Source organism: Triturus cristatus, chromosome 11, assembly GCF_964204655.1.
Source record: "Triturus cristatus chromosome 11, aTriCri1.1, whole genome shotgun sequence".
NCBI lineage: Eukaryota > Metazoa > Chordata > Amphibia > Caudata > Salamandridae > Triturus > Triturus cristatus.
Genome location: NC_140594.1, coordinates 1,044,586,279 through 1,044,600,202, shown reverse-complemented (window position 1 = coordinate 1,044,600,202; position 13,924 = coordinate 1,044,586,279). Strand labels below are relative to the sequence as shown.

Here is a 13,924-nt window from a genome sequence, read left to right as displayed (position 1 = left end):
TATTGCAAATTGTCTGCCAATCTAATGAACACGTGAAAATGAGTTTCATGAATTGATAATAAGGTGGCAAAAAGAGGGATTACTTGCTCTCGGATGAATAATTGTCATTTCTAAAAACAAAACCGCCTGTGAGCTTCCATTATATACTTTCTTCCTAAAACGCATATGTTCAATACGAAATGGCTAGGGCACCCTATTTTAGCAAGTCAAGGTTCACGAACTGAAAAATCCATCAATACACATATAAAAAAAACTTGCGTTCAAAATACTGCAGATGTCCTGAAAATGTTATATGTTAATTTGTAAGCCAAACTACATTTTAGTTTCATCACATTCAGAATCATTATAAATGAGTATTGGTCTCATTAAAAGGCTGGAAGCTTTGAAATATTTTGGGGTTTGCTTCATATTATACAAAACAAGATGCTATTGAAAATGACAACATTTGTGCCGCATCATACAGAGTTCATGTTTGGTGAAGACTTCTATCTCCAAATGTGGAGGTGACGGCTAAGGGGGCTTTCTTTGCACTTTCATTCCATAACCTTTATAAGCGATGGTAGGAAAAGATAGTACTGTCACGTTTGTCCAATGATGAGTATAGGGAATATGCTGCGGCAGATCAGCTATGTTCCTAAAAAAATACCGTTAGGGTCCCGATTACGGTCAGCTAAATTAATTACAATATGTCCGGTAATTCCTGTTCTCACATAAAATAAGACTAGACTGGGAATGCTCCTCCCCCTCATGGTGATGGCGATGTCGACTCTGCAGTCAGGTGTGCTGAAGCGCCAAGGCCGGGCGTAGGAGTTTGTTTTTCTCTTCGTTCCGAATTTCTTTTCGGCATTTTGCCGCTGAGTTTGTGGTGAAACCCGGCTGGGAAAAAAAACAAAAAAAAAAACGGAGGCACTTGCTTCACTGGAGGTACCGGTATCCCACTGGAATGGCGGCTCGGAGTCCCGCTGGGCGCTAATCCGCTGACCTGCTCATGGTAATCGGCGGGTCTGCAATTCCAGTGCGGAATGGATTGCCTGAACGGAATATTTGATAGTGCCAGCATAAAAAACTAAATACTGGTGAATACGACGGCGGAATTTTGCTGGCTAAACCGGCGGCTTTACAACTCAATCAGGAGGTGAGCACTGGGAGTGTGGCGAAGTATAGTTGTTGAACCGGAATAAGCATCTGGGAGAGGGGGGTTCCTGGCACGAACGTACCAACTGCGCTAGTATCCCTGAGCTTACCTGTGCTCTTTTGAGCCTTGTGGGGCTGCTGAATTCCTTGCTGCTCGTTCTTTCTCCCTCCCGCCGCCGCTGGACACTGCGGCCGCTGTGTGGGGGGAGACAAAGACTACAACACCCAAGATCCCTTGCCTGGAAGCGTAAGTGACGGATTTCGCGCCCGCAGGCGTTACAAAAGTAACCCCACCCCCGGCAAAGCGGGGGGGTCCTGGCACGAACGTACCAACTGCGCTAGTATCCCTGAGCTTACCTGTGCTCTTTTGAGTCTTGTGGGGCTGCTGAGTTCCTTGCTGCTCGTTCTTTCTCCCTCCCGCCGCCGCTGGACACTGCGGCCGCTGTGTGGGGGGAGACAAAGACTACAACACCCAAGATCCCTTGCCCGGAAGCGGAAGTGACGGATTTCGCGCCCGCGGGCGCTACAAAAGTAACCCCACCCCCCGCGTCGCGGGACTGCGCGCGGGCTAAGCCCAGGCATAGGGCGGGCCCTCTGTGGCCCTCAGAGGCACAAGGAGGCCGGGCCGGGCCACATCCATTGGCGTAAAACCCAGGTATTGGGGCTGACATACATGTAAGACTTCTTCGTTCCTCCTGTTAAAATCAGACTGCTGTATAGACGCTATAGAACTTAAAAGCTGGACACTGAGGTTGTGTTGCATGATTGGTCATTTTACAAATTGATATACACGACATGCCCTTTGTTTCTGTGTAGCCAAATGTTAAATGCTAAACACTGATTAGTATTTGGCCATTCTGCTTTGACCATATTGGGAGAAAGGGGGCTGTTAATTGAAAGAGCGCTATGGCTACGAAACCTAAAACAAGATCAAATAAGCGTAAAGCAAGTACCCCGCTGATTACCACACATAGCCAATCTGACACTGACATTGCAGTCGGATATTCGGCTCCCCCAACGGCCATAGATTTAATGTTAAGGAAGGTCATTGGGGCAGTAAATGGGGAAATTGAACGCACCCAGAGACGCCTATCAATGACCCCTACAAATAACTCCCACACACAAATGCAAAGCAGACCTCTGCAAGCCCCAGAAGTAAACCTTTGTGATAGTTTACAGGAAAATAGCCTGGATATTTCATATGGAAACTTGCCTTGTGGCCAGCAGCCACCAGAGGCAGAACCATCTGTTTGCAAGGCAGCAAAAAGACCAAATTTAAGTAAGCCTAGGCTGCCTAAAAGAGGCTCAAAGATTATGCAAGCAAGGAAACCAAAATCCATCAATAAGGGTGGGAAGAAACAACCATCAGAGGATGAGGTCATAGAAATAGGTGTACCAAGCCCATTAAGTCCGCCAGGATGGCTACAATCAGTCATAACTGATTTGCAAAAACACCTGGAAACCTTCATTATTGCCCAAATAAAACCACTGATTAGCAAATTAGATAGAATGACTAATGAGCTCCAAAAACAGGCGAGGCCGAAGGAAACTATTAATCCCACCCCTATTGAAAATATTACACCAACCGTGATTCTCCCCCCAAGGCCACCACCTACGAATAATATTACTACAAGAAATGTGATATGTACTACCGATCAGGTTCATGTCCCAACCATAAGTAGAGACCACTTGCAGGATAGATGCCCTGCTGAACATATGAAAGATTGTCACCCTAAAACTCATGATCAGCTTAGAAGACCTCAGATGCAGCCAGGACAGGTTGCATCTCATGGCCCGGTTGAAGCACAGCAGAAAGCCCCTGATAGTAAGGGAAAAACGTATCCTCCCCCTCCCGGAGTAAATTTACCTCCCCAAGCTAGCCCCTATGTTGTGGTCTTTGCCGGGGTTCCTGAACTTAGGGTGGGCCAAAGGGAACCATACCAAGAGTTAAAAAACAAGATCATAAACTGGCTAAACACACATAGACCTCTCCAAGGGAGGGAAAGGGGTGAAATCATCCATGTGAGAAGAGTTCCATGGTTGGGCAACAGAGGGAAGGATATTGAAGGGGACTGTATTATTGCAAATTTCAGAAATCCAAATCTAGTGGAGTATATACTGGGCAATTACAACAAAAATATAACCAGCACCATACGAACCATGCCATTGGGATATTTTTACCCTGGAAACAGAACTATGTACCCCTCGGCCCATAATCTAGGTTGGATGGAAGGAGGAATAGATGGATGTCTGAAAAGGAATCATGAATACAGCCATCCACCATTACTAAATTTGGATGGCCTACAGTGGAAGAACAGATTTACCCCCCTCCAATCCCTGGATGAAAATGAATGACTAACTAAGTTAGAGACTTGCCCGGTAGGGAAGGAAATAAGGACGGCCACGAATACAAATGAAACAATATCTGAGGGAAGGCATACACTGAATCCCCAAAAAACTTTCCCTCAAAAACAGACTGGGGAGAGGAAAGATCTCCTGCCTGAAGGGAGGGGGGTAGATAAACCAGATTCCAACGGCCCAAGTTTGACCGGGATACAGGGAGGTAAGGTGAAAATTACGTCTTGGAACATAGCAGGACTAGCTGGAAAAATAGCTAATGTCGAGTGGAGGAACCAACTAAGGGACTTTCAAATAATAGCCTTACAGGAGACTTGGGCAGTTGAGCCCGACATTTATCACTTGGAGGGCTATAAGTCCTTTTTTGTCCCAGCGCAGGAGAGTAGGGTGGGTAGAGCAAGAGGAGGCTTAATATATGTTGATGTTAATTTAAAGGGGAGATGGACCGAGCCATCCTGGACTTCAGACAACTTGCAAGCAGTAACTTTTCAGGGGCAAGGGCTGAGGGTACAATTATTTAATATCTACAACCCTGGCGCAGGAAGTGGCACTAATACCGTGCTTGAGGAATTGGATGTTAGACTGAAGCAGGAAACCGACCTTAGAAAAGGTGGGGAATACTCATTCGTCCTTTTAATGGGGGATCTAAATTGCCATCTTTGCTCACGCCTGATACTGGTAACTATAGACTGGGATGCTTGCCCACTTAGAAAAGGGCCACATTTTGAGCATAGCTCTGAGGGCACACTATTAACAAAATTGATAGGTAGTCACTTATTAGCACACACCATTGACTTGATAACCCCAGGACCAGAGGGCACCCTGATACCGACTTTTAAAGGAAGGGGATGTTCGTCTATTATAGACTACATTTTGATATCCACCTTCGCCAAACACTGGATCGGGATGGTAAATATTAAATGGAGTCCCTTTAGTGATCATAATCCTTTGTCCATGGAAATATTGTACAAGGGCTACACTAAAATGAATAAGCAGTTGGACACCATTTTACAACCCACAAATCAGGGAAGGCGTTTAAAATGGGCAAAAATCGATGCCCCTGAATTTTACACTGCACTGGTCGTAAAGGGGAGAAGGTGGGTGGAGGATTGTTTAGATCTCCAAGTAGAGGGATTTGACCTAGTTGCCGCTTTTAGGGAACTAACTAAACTCGCTGACAAATTACTAGAGGCAAAAGGTCCTAGAAAATCAGGGAAACATCCTAGATGGTTCGATGTAAACTGTGCACGAGCATTAAGAAATTTAAAAGCAAGTCTTAAGGCAAATCCAAGGGACATAGTGGAAGTGGCAAAGTATAGAAAAATCGATAAAATTAAGACCAGAGAAAGGAAGTCCACTTTAAAATCAGAACTATGGGCAGATTTAAGAGAGGCTGGAGAAAACAGGGACTTCACTGAATTTTGGAGGATCATAAATAGGCCCTGTTTTCATGACTGTACCACTCCGGTCCTCAGTACAAATATTCTCCCACAGCAATGGGTATCCCATTTTGAGAGCCTTTATAATCATTTTAATGATTCTAAACAAGAAGGGGTATGGGTCGGAAATAGGAGCTGGGTGCAGGATTTCACACTCACTGAGATTACGCAGGCAATTAAACGGCTAACACCAAACAAAGCCCCTGGGCCCGACGGCACTCCCCCAGATCTGTATAAAAGCAATGTCGATCTATGGGCGCCAATTTTAACGAGAGTGTTAAATGCAGCCATTAAAACAGGACTCCCGAGGTCGTGGTCCACTGCCCTAATCGTACCCATCTTCAAAAAAGGAAATAAGGACAACCCCCAATGTTACAGACCTATATCATTGATTGATGTCTCGGCCAAAATATTGGGGCGGGTGGTTTTAAATCGTTTAATGGCCTGGACTGAAGAGCATCATACAATAGTTGACACCCAGTATGGCTTCAGAGCAGGAAAATCGACCAGTGATCAATGCTTAAATTTATACCTACTGGTCGCCAAATATACCAGAGCAAGTAATGGTACTATTTATATGGGGTTTATGGACCTGGCGGCGGCCTTTGACAATGTGAATAGAAGCAAGCTCTGGGAAAGGATGAACTCTTTGGGGATTGACCAGGGACTGATAAATATCCTGAGAGAGCTACACTGGAACACTACAGCGAGAGTTCGCTATAGTATGGAGGGTGGGCAAACCGATCCCTTCCCATGTTCCAGTGGAGTAAGGCAAGGGTGCATCCTTGCCCCCTTCCTATTCTCACTATATATTAACGACCTGGAGTCATCACTCATAGCCCAGGCAACTGATTGTCCTAGGGTAGGACAGCGTCAAATACCAGTCCTTTTGTACGCGGATGACGCGGTCCTCCTCGCTCGGACTCCGCGAAGTCTACAAATATTGATTAATGGATTTGTAAACTTTATGGAAAAACTGGATCTTTCCGTAAATTTGAGTAAATCCTTTGCATTGATCGCAGGCAAGAAACCGACTAAAAAAACGGTATTTAATATTGGGACACATACTATGGGCACTGTAACCACCTTTCCGTACCTAGGCCTATTATTTGATGGGAAAATCCAATTTGACACACTGCTGGAGGAACATTGTACCAAACTAGTTTCGTCTTGTGGTGCAATAATGAATTTTGCCCAAAGACTGGGACGCTGGTCCCCGGAGCAAGTAATGAGCTTATATAGCTCAATAAGTATAGCCAAAGCAGTGTATGGAGCCGAGGTGTGGGGCTTCAGGGATGTTAAACAGCTACAATTAGAAGAAGATAAATTCATCCGTAGAATCTTAAAGATCCCACCCACAATACCAGCTGAAATTGGTCATTCTGAACTCGGTATCCCATATATCGCAGATCAGGTTAAGATTAGACCAGTTTTGGCTTGGCTTAGCATCTGGGCTAACCCGGATGCTGAACTAAGCAAGGAAATTCTTACGGATTGTTTACAAAGGGACAAAGGAATGCTAATCCCATGGCTGAAATATGTCAAAATATCCTTAGAATCCGTAGGCCAGCATACCCTTTTTAGTACCCCTGCTCTAATCTCAAGAAATAGCAAATTACTAATTAAGAGATTATTGCTGGATAAATGGGAGATGCTCAGGGAAACTAAAGCCTTAACATTAAAACGTTCAGTTGTAGCGCATCGCCTAGTTAAAGACACAGCGGGTATGGAACCCTACCTATTTTTGCTGCATAATCAGCAGGAGAGATTTTTAATGTGTCGTTTTAGGCTCAATTTGTTGCATAATATTTTATCTTATCCGTCTGGTTTTACTGCAACTATTGAGCAGAAGGGTGCCTGCGGCTGCGACAATTTGTCTCCGCAGGACACCCTTCATTTTGTATTATTGTGTCCATTTTATCGTTCCCCTAGGCGTATGTTTTTGGTCGATATTCTAAAACATGGAAAATTCCGTCATGCGAAAGTAGCCCTGTTGTTCCTACAAAGAGCAAATGACATGCATACTTTATGCTCAATAGTAAGCTTTTTGAAAGCTGTTGTAAGACTAAGGAACACTAGAGACTAATCTATTTTTAATTCTACATTGTATTTTATAGGAATTGAAACAGTTTGGTCGATGGTTATTTTTATAATAATGAAAGGTATACATTATATGTGTTATTGTATTTTATATTATGTACTTTTTATGATGATTTTTTAAACCATCGAAATAAAGAACTTGAACTGAACTGAATATGCACTATAAGGGCTTAGCTATGTTCATGGTCTCATTTGGAGATGGCATAGAAGAATGGGTCTTTCTATATGAACTCTATTGATAATTATGTACTTTTCACTTACATCCACAGCAGATCATATTTAGATTATCAGGATAGTTTATTGGTAGTCAAGGAAAACAGACTGATTTAGAAAACATGCAGGAAATGTACTGTCAATAATTCTATATTATGTCATAGAAACTGTCAATCTTGCTGTGTGATTTGGTGTACACCTTATCGTGAATAGTTAGAGGTAAAAGGAATAATACTTTTGGAAAGAATTCATATGAAAGAATCAGTAAATAGGATTAGAGGAACAGGCACAAAAACGCACATGAATAACACATAGAAGGTGATGTTAGAAGTTGCATGAAGAAAGCAGATGGGAGGTACGGGAAGTCATTGCTGAAGCCTAACTTTAGGAACTGTGATAAAAGATTTATATTAATCAGAAGTTATAGTAGAAATTAGAACAATGAATGCAAGATATTGGAGCATCACTGGGAAACTTTGATCTTCGCTAGAGTGCTAGCTTCGGTCTCAGGAATACACCCAGAGATAACATATAACTTCAAGTACATCTTATGACATGGTTAGGAGAGTGTGCGAGGTGAGCAGAGTTTATGAGAGTCATGTGTGCTTTTTCTCTTGTAGCATCTGAACAACATGCTAGTAAGACCCTGGCAGAAAATATGTGATTAAATAATTTTTTATTTGTATTCTCATTGTGTGATGTATCTCTTAGAATGCACATTCAATCCCAAGTATAAGAGGACCATAACAGAACTTTGAAAAAGCAAATAAGAGAATGTGTTGCAACCATGACATTGGTAAAGTGTCTGTTTCCAATTGCAAAATGTTAGTCTGGCACACTGGTGTAGCTCGTGTGATTTTAGATTGTATTAAATAAAACCTACATAAAGTCACCGCCATGCAATGAATACTAAGAAAAAAAATAGAAGGAATGAAAATTTTAGATACATAATTTGCTTGTATTATAAAATAACGAGTAAAATATATAGGTGTAGGGTATGAATATATGGCTGGAGTGCAGGTAAGAGCACCACCAGAGAAAATTAGACTGGACAGCCTTAATTGTAGCCTCATCCACGCTAGATCCCTGGTGAAGCATCACCAGGAGATATATATTTTAATTGAATCCCTCAATCTGGATGCATTGTTTCTTAGAGAAACCTGGACTCGCCCTGATTCAGAGGTTGAATTAGGATTGGCATGTCCACCGGGCTACAAGGTGGTACATAAACCACAGATAAATGGGAGAGGAGGGAAAGTTGGTTTGATTTTCAAAGACATATGGAACTTTATGCAAATTTCCATTGATGATGCCGAGGGCATGGAGCTCATGGGGTACTCCTTATTGGATCCCGAGGGGCACTTGCTCTCTGGCATGGTGTTATCGTCCCCCCGGTGCAGTCAACCCTCAATACACAAACCTAGCAGAGGCACACTGGATTGTTAGGCAAGAAAATTCCTACTTTCTAAAAGTGGTATTTTCAAACGCAGAATGCAAAAATCACCCTCACTAAAAGATTTATTTTAACATTCTGAGTTCAGGCATACTAAAGTTTATTTTTCTATCTTGTTCCCAGAGTCAGTTATGTTTATAAGATGTTAAAAACAAACTCCCCATTCTGTCCTATGGGAACAGATAGCCTTGCAATAGTGAAAAAACAAATTGGCAGTATTTCACTATCAGGACATACCACACACATCAGGGCATGTCCTACCTTTCACATACAATGCACCCTGCCCACAGGGGTACCTTAGGCCTACCTTAGGGGTGACTGATATGTAGAAAAGGAAGTTTTAGGGACTGGCAAGTGTGTGCACTTGCGAAGTCGACATGGCAGTCCCAGACTGCACACAGGCACTGCAATCAGGGCCGGACTGGCTACCGGGCGTTTTGGAATGCTGCTGAGCTGGGGGCTGATTTCGTTGATGGGGACCTGCGTGTACAGAACGAAATTTGTTTTGCTTTAATTATTTCGAAGTACACGCAGGTCTCCATGAACGAAATCAGCCCCCACCGCAGGGAAATCAGCCCCCTGCTCGGCAGAATTCCAAAACGCCCGGTAGTCAGTCCGGCCCTGTCTGCAATGGCAGACCAGAGTTACATTTTACAGGCTGCTTCTGTGGGTGGCACAATCAGTGCTGCAGCCGACTAGTAGCATTTGATTTACAGGCCCTAGGCACACACAGTGCACTGTACTAGGTTCTGACTTGTAAATCAAATATGCCAATCATGGAATCACTAATGCATAACAACAATTTACAGGGAGAGCATATGCACTTTAGCACTGATCAGCAGTGGTAAAGTGCCAAGAGTCATAAAACCACCACCAACAGGTCAGAGAAAATATAGGAGGAAGGCAAAACGTTCTGGGATGACCCTGCAAAAAGGGCCAAGTCCAACAACTGGGTTCAGCAAACCATCCAGAAATCGGTAGTCCGAATCACTCTCAACCTCTCCCGCCACATCCACATCACACATCAGAGCTGCACAACCCCCCCCCCCCCCCCGGAAAGAAAATCTCACAAAGGAGCAGCATTCAAACTCCTTGCTCCTCAACCACACTTTCAAGGAACTGCATAACACGGTCCCAGCTTACCTCAATAACAGTATCTGCGTCTACAAACCATCCAGACACCGTCGCTCGGCCAGACTCCTAGTGGCTTATATCCCGCGCATATGGAGAACCTGATCCGGCGGTCGAGCCTTTTCCTACATCGCTTGTAAAAAGTTAAAGGTCCTGCCACTAGACAGTCAAGACTCTTCCTCACACCCTTATTTCTGCAACAAGCTGATTACCTGGCTTCCAACTAATCCCGCTAGGCCCACACCTGCTCAGCGCCAAGATTCCCTCCCAATGATAGAGCGCTTTAGAAATCAACATCACACAACTTAACATATGTAGACTTATATCTATGTTTGGAATACAATAACTTTTTAGGAAATCCCAAAGAATTCTGGGATTACTCTTGGGAATTCTGCGACTGTCTGCATGCCGAAATGTAATAGGCCCCACATGAGGAAATGTGGTATAACAATATGTTTGTGCTTTCATTTTTTGTGCTTCACCGCAAAGAAAGCGTGTTTCCTCTCATAGAAATTCCTTCTCCTAGACCACCTTCAATTTTAGAGCTGTTCCATTCCCGCCCTGAAAACACATTTACTCCTGCTCTTCTTAGCACTAAGGTTGTTACCCTGACCCACAGAGAGGTTAGTGCAAAGTTTGCAAGGGCTGGCATTGAAACTGCATAGTTTATTAAATAAATTAATAAATAAAATAAAAATAGGACACGCAGGGACCAACAATTATTATTTGTAGCTGCCCTCTGGAGCAGGTGTATGACTGCTGCAAACACAAAGGCTGTTTGGTCTTGATTCCTAATCACGGTCTTTTTTTTTTTTTTTACCCGCCGCTACACTTTGCTTCTTTGTCTCACTCTTGCGGGTTCTTTTTATGCCTGTTCCCCGCCCTTTTCACTGTCCCCCTACTTTCTTCTTCCTCCTCCTTGCTCTGCCGTTATCTATCTTGCTGTGGGTCAAAGTCTGATGATGTAAAATAAGTCCCGGTCCCCAAAATGGGCGCCGGTCCCCACCACCAGTACAAATCATGCTGTGAATGCGGACGAGAATTAAAGTGGCGGTCAGGCCACTTACCGGCGTGAAGAGAGGCGAGAAGGACCAACAGAGGCGTCGGGAGGGCCATGGCGAGCGTATCCTGCAGCAGCACCGCTGACGCCTGGCCTAGAGACTGAACTCTGCCCTCCGGGTCCTTTATACGGCGGCACCGCTCCCTCGCACTCCCGGGTGCTGGCACGCGCAGCCGCCTTGCTTAAGAAGGGAAAACTGCGGACTGCTTTGCAGGAGCACGGACACCCGAAGCCGAAGGAAAACCACCGACCTCAGGTGCGCACAGAGGGCAACGTCCACCTCTCTCTCCTCCCTCGTGACAGAAGCGCGTGAACACCTATTCGAGGTGTGTGACACTCTTACAGGCAGTAATACCAAATTTACGTTCACAGGTAAAAACGCCGCAGTGCGCGTTGAACACCGCAGATTTGTTCAGACATTATTTTCATGGAGCAGCTGATGTCATACAACATCAAAGCGACGTCTTGGGTGGGTCTGGGTAACTTTTATTTTAGCGACCTGTTTAGAATTGATTGTGGCCTCCCAGTCAATGACTGGATATTAACTTTTCCCATTTAACTTCTCCGGATTCAATCGTAGGGGTTTGAAGTTACCGCAAGGCTACCCAATAGCTTAAAAAAAGCCTGATTAATATTCCTGGTATTTACTGTAAAAATTCGGAATTTATAAATTAAAAAAAAATTACAAAATCACGGAGGAAGCGAGAGTCCCAAATACCCTGCAGAATTTGGAAATGTTATAAATTAAATTACGTTTAGTGTCATGCGTAGAGAGCTTAACACAGTGCACCCCACGTCTCCATCAACCACACCACCGAACTCCACTGGACCGACCATCACTGCATCCACTTCACCTTCAAGAAGCCCACCACGCACCACCGCACCCAACAGATGCCTCGCCGCTGCTGGAGCAAAGTCCCCGAAGACCAGCTAACCACCACCCTTACCCAGAGCCCACCCGCCGACCCCACCTATCCCGACAACGCCGCCCGCAACCTCAGACAGTGGATCGACGACTGCGCCAACACCCTCGCCCCGTTCAAGAATCCCTCCAACAGTCACACCAGCAAGAAAGCCAGCTGGTTCACTGAAGACCTCCAGGCCTCCAAGCAAACCTGCCGAAAACTGGAGAAGAACTGGCTTCGTGAACAAACACCGGACAGATACGCAGCCCACAAGGACGCAACCCGCAGACACCATCACCTCATCAGAGCCACCAAAAGGGCCTCCTTCAAAGACAGCCTAGACAACAGTGCACACAACAGCAAAGAGCTCTTCAACATCGTGAAGGAACTCTCCAACCCCAGCTCCAACACCAACGACATCCCACCTTCGCAAGAACTGTGCGACTCACTGGCCACCTTCTTCCACCGCAAGATCACAGACATCCACGACTGCCACGACCGCCCTGACAACCACTGAGACCTTCGCCCCCAGGACCACAATCGCCCCCAGGACCACCATCCGCACCAACCGCCTGATCTCCTGGACCAACGACGACGACAACATCAAGATCATGAACACCATCCACACCGGATCTTCGTCGGACCCATGCCCACACCACATCTTCAACAAAGCCAGCACAGCCATCGCACCCCATCTCCGGAAAGTCATCAACATCTCCTTCGAGACAGCAACCTTCCCGGAGAGCTGGAAGCACGTCGAGGTCAACGCCCTACTCAAGAAGCCCAAGGCGGACCCCAAGGACCTTAAGAACTTCCGGCCCATCTCCCTGCTCCCGTTGAAGGTCATTGAGAAGACCGTCCACAAACAACTGACCCGCTACCTCGAGGAGAACAGCATCCTGGACCCTTCCCAGTCCGCGTTCCACAGCAACCGCAGCACCGAAACTGCCCGCATCGCCGCCACCGATGACATCAGGACCCTGCTAGACAACAGAGAAACAGCGGCCCTCATCCTCCTGGACCTGTCAGCCGCCTTCGACACGGTCTGCCACCGCACACTACAAACACGCCTCCACGACGCCGGGATCCAAGAGAAGGCCCTGGAATGGACCACCTCCTTCCTCTCTGGCAGAACACAGAGCGTTCGCCTTCCGCTCCGAAGCCCTCGAGATCATCTGCGGCGTACCCCAGGGCTCATCCCTCAGCCCAACGCTGTTTAACATCTACATGGCACCACTCGCCCACGTCGCACGACCTCAACATCATCTCCTATGCTGACGACACCCAGCTGATCCTCTCCCTCACCAAGGACCCCCACACCGCCAAAACCAACCTCCATGAAGGAATGAAGGCCGTCGCCGAATGGATGAGGAACAGCCGACTAAAGCTGAACTCGGACAAGACGGAGGACTTCATCCTCGGATCCACCCCTTCGGCCTCGGACGACTCCTGGTGGCCGACCGCACTGGGAACAGCTCCAACACCAACCGACCATGCACGCAACCTAGGGGTCATCCTCGACTCCACCCTCTCCATGACTAAGCAGGTCAACGCCGTTTCTTCCTCCTGCTTCAACACCCTCTGCATGCTCCGCAGGATCTACAAGTGGATCCCTGTCGAAACAAGAACGGTCACCCAGGCCCTCGTCAGCAGCAGGTTGGACTACGGAAACGCCCTCTACGCAGGAGCCTCGGCCAAACTCCTGAGTCGGCTTGAACGCATCCAGAACGCATCTGCACGCCTGATCCTCGACATCCCTCGCCGCAGCCACATCACACCCCACCTGAGACCTGCACTGGCTCCCCGTCAACAAGAGGATAACCTTCAAGCTCCTCACCCACGCACACAAGGCACTCCACAACACTGGACCAGCGTACCTCAACAGACGACTCAGCTTCTACACCCCCACCCGCCAGCTCTGCTCCGCCAACCTCGCCCTCGCCACAGTCACCCGCATCCGAAGAGCAACCTCCGGTGGCAGACCATTCTCCCACCTCACCACCAAGACCTGGAACACCGTCCCCATCCACCTACGGCAGACCCAAGACCTGCTGACCTTCAGAAGACTCCTCAAGACCTGGCTGTTCGAGCAGTAGCAGCACTCTCTATTCCCCTCCCCCCAGCGCCTTGA

The 13,924-nt window shown here is 46.4% G+C and overlaps 1 protein-coding gene across 1 annotated transcript in view; it reads right to left on the bottom strand.

Annotated features, from left to right (window-relative positions):
- MELTF (melanotransferrin) overlaps positions 1-11,175 on the bottom strand; it is a 297,224-nt gene extending 286,049 nt beyond the window's left edge. Inside the window, exon 1 of the mRNA XM_085635302.1 lies at positions 10,896-11,175. Coding sequence (XP_085491428.1) covers positions 10,896-10,944 — 49 coding nt within the window. The 5' untranslated portion in view covers positions 10,945-11,175. The remainder of the gene's footprint in view (positions 1-10,895) is intronic.
- Between the last annotated feature and the right edge of the window lie 2,749 nt (positions 11,176-13,924).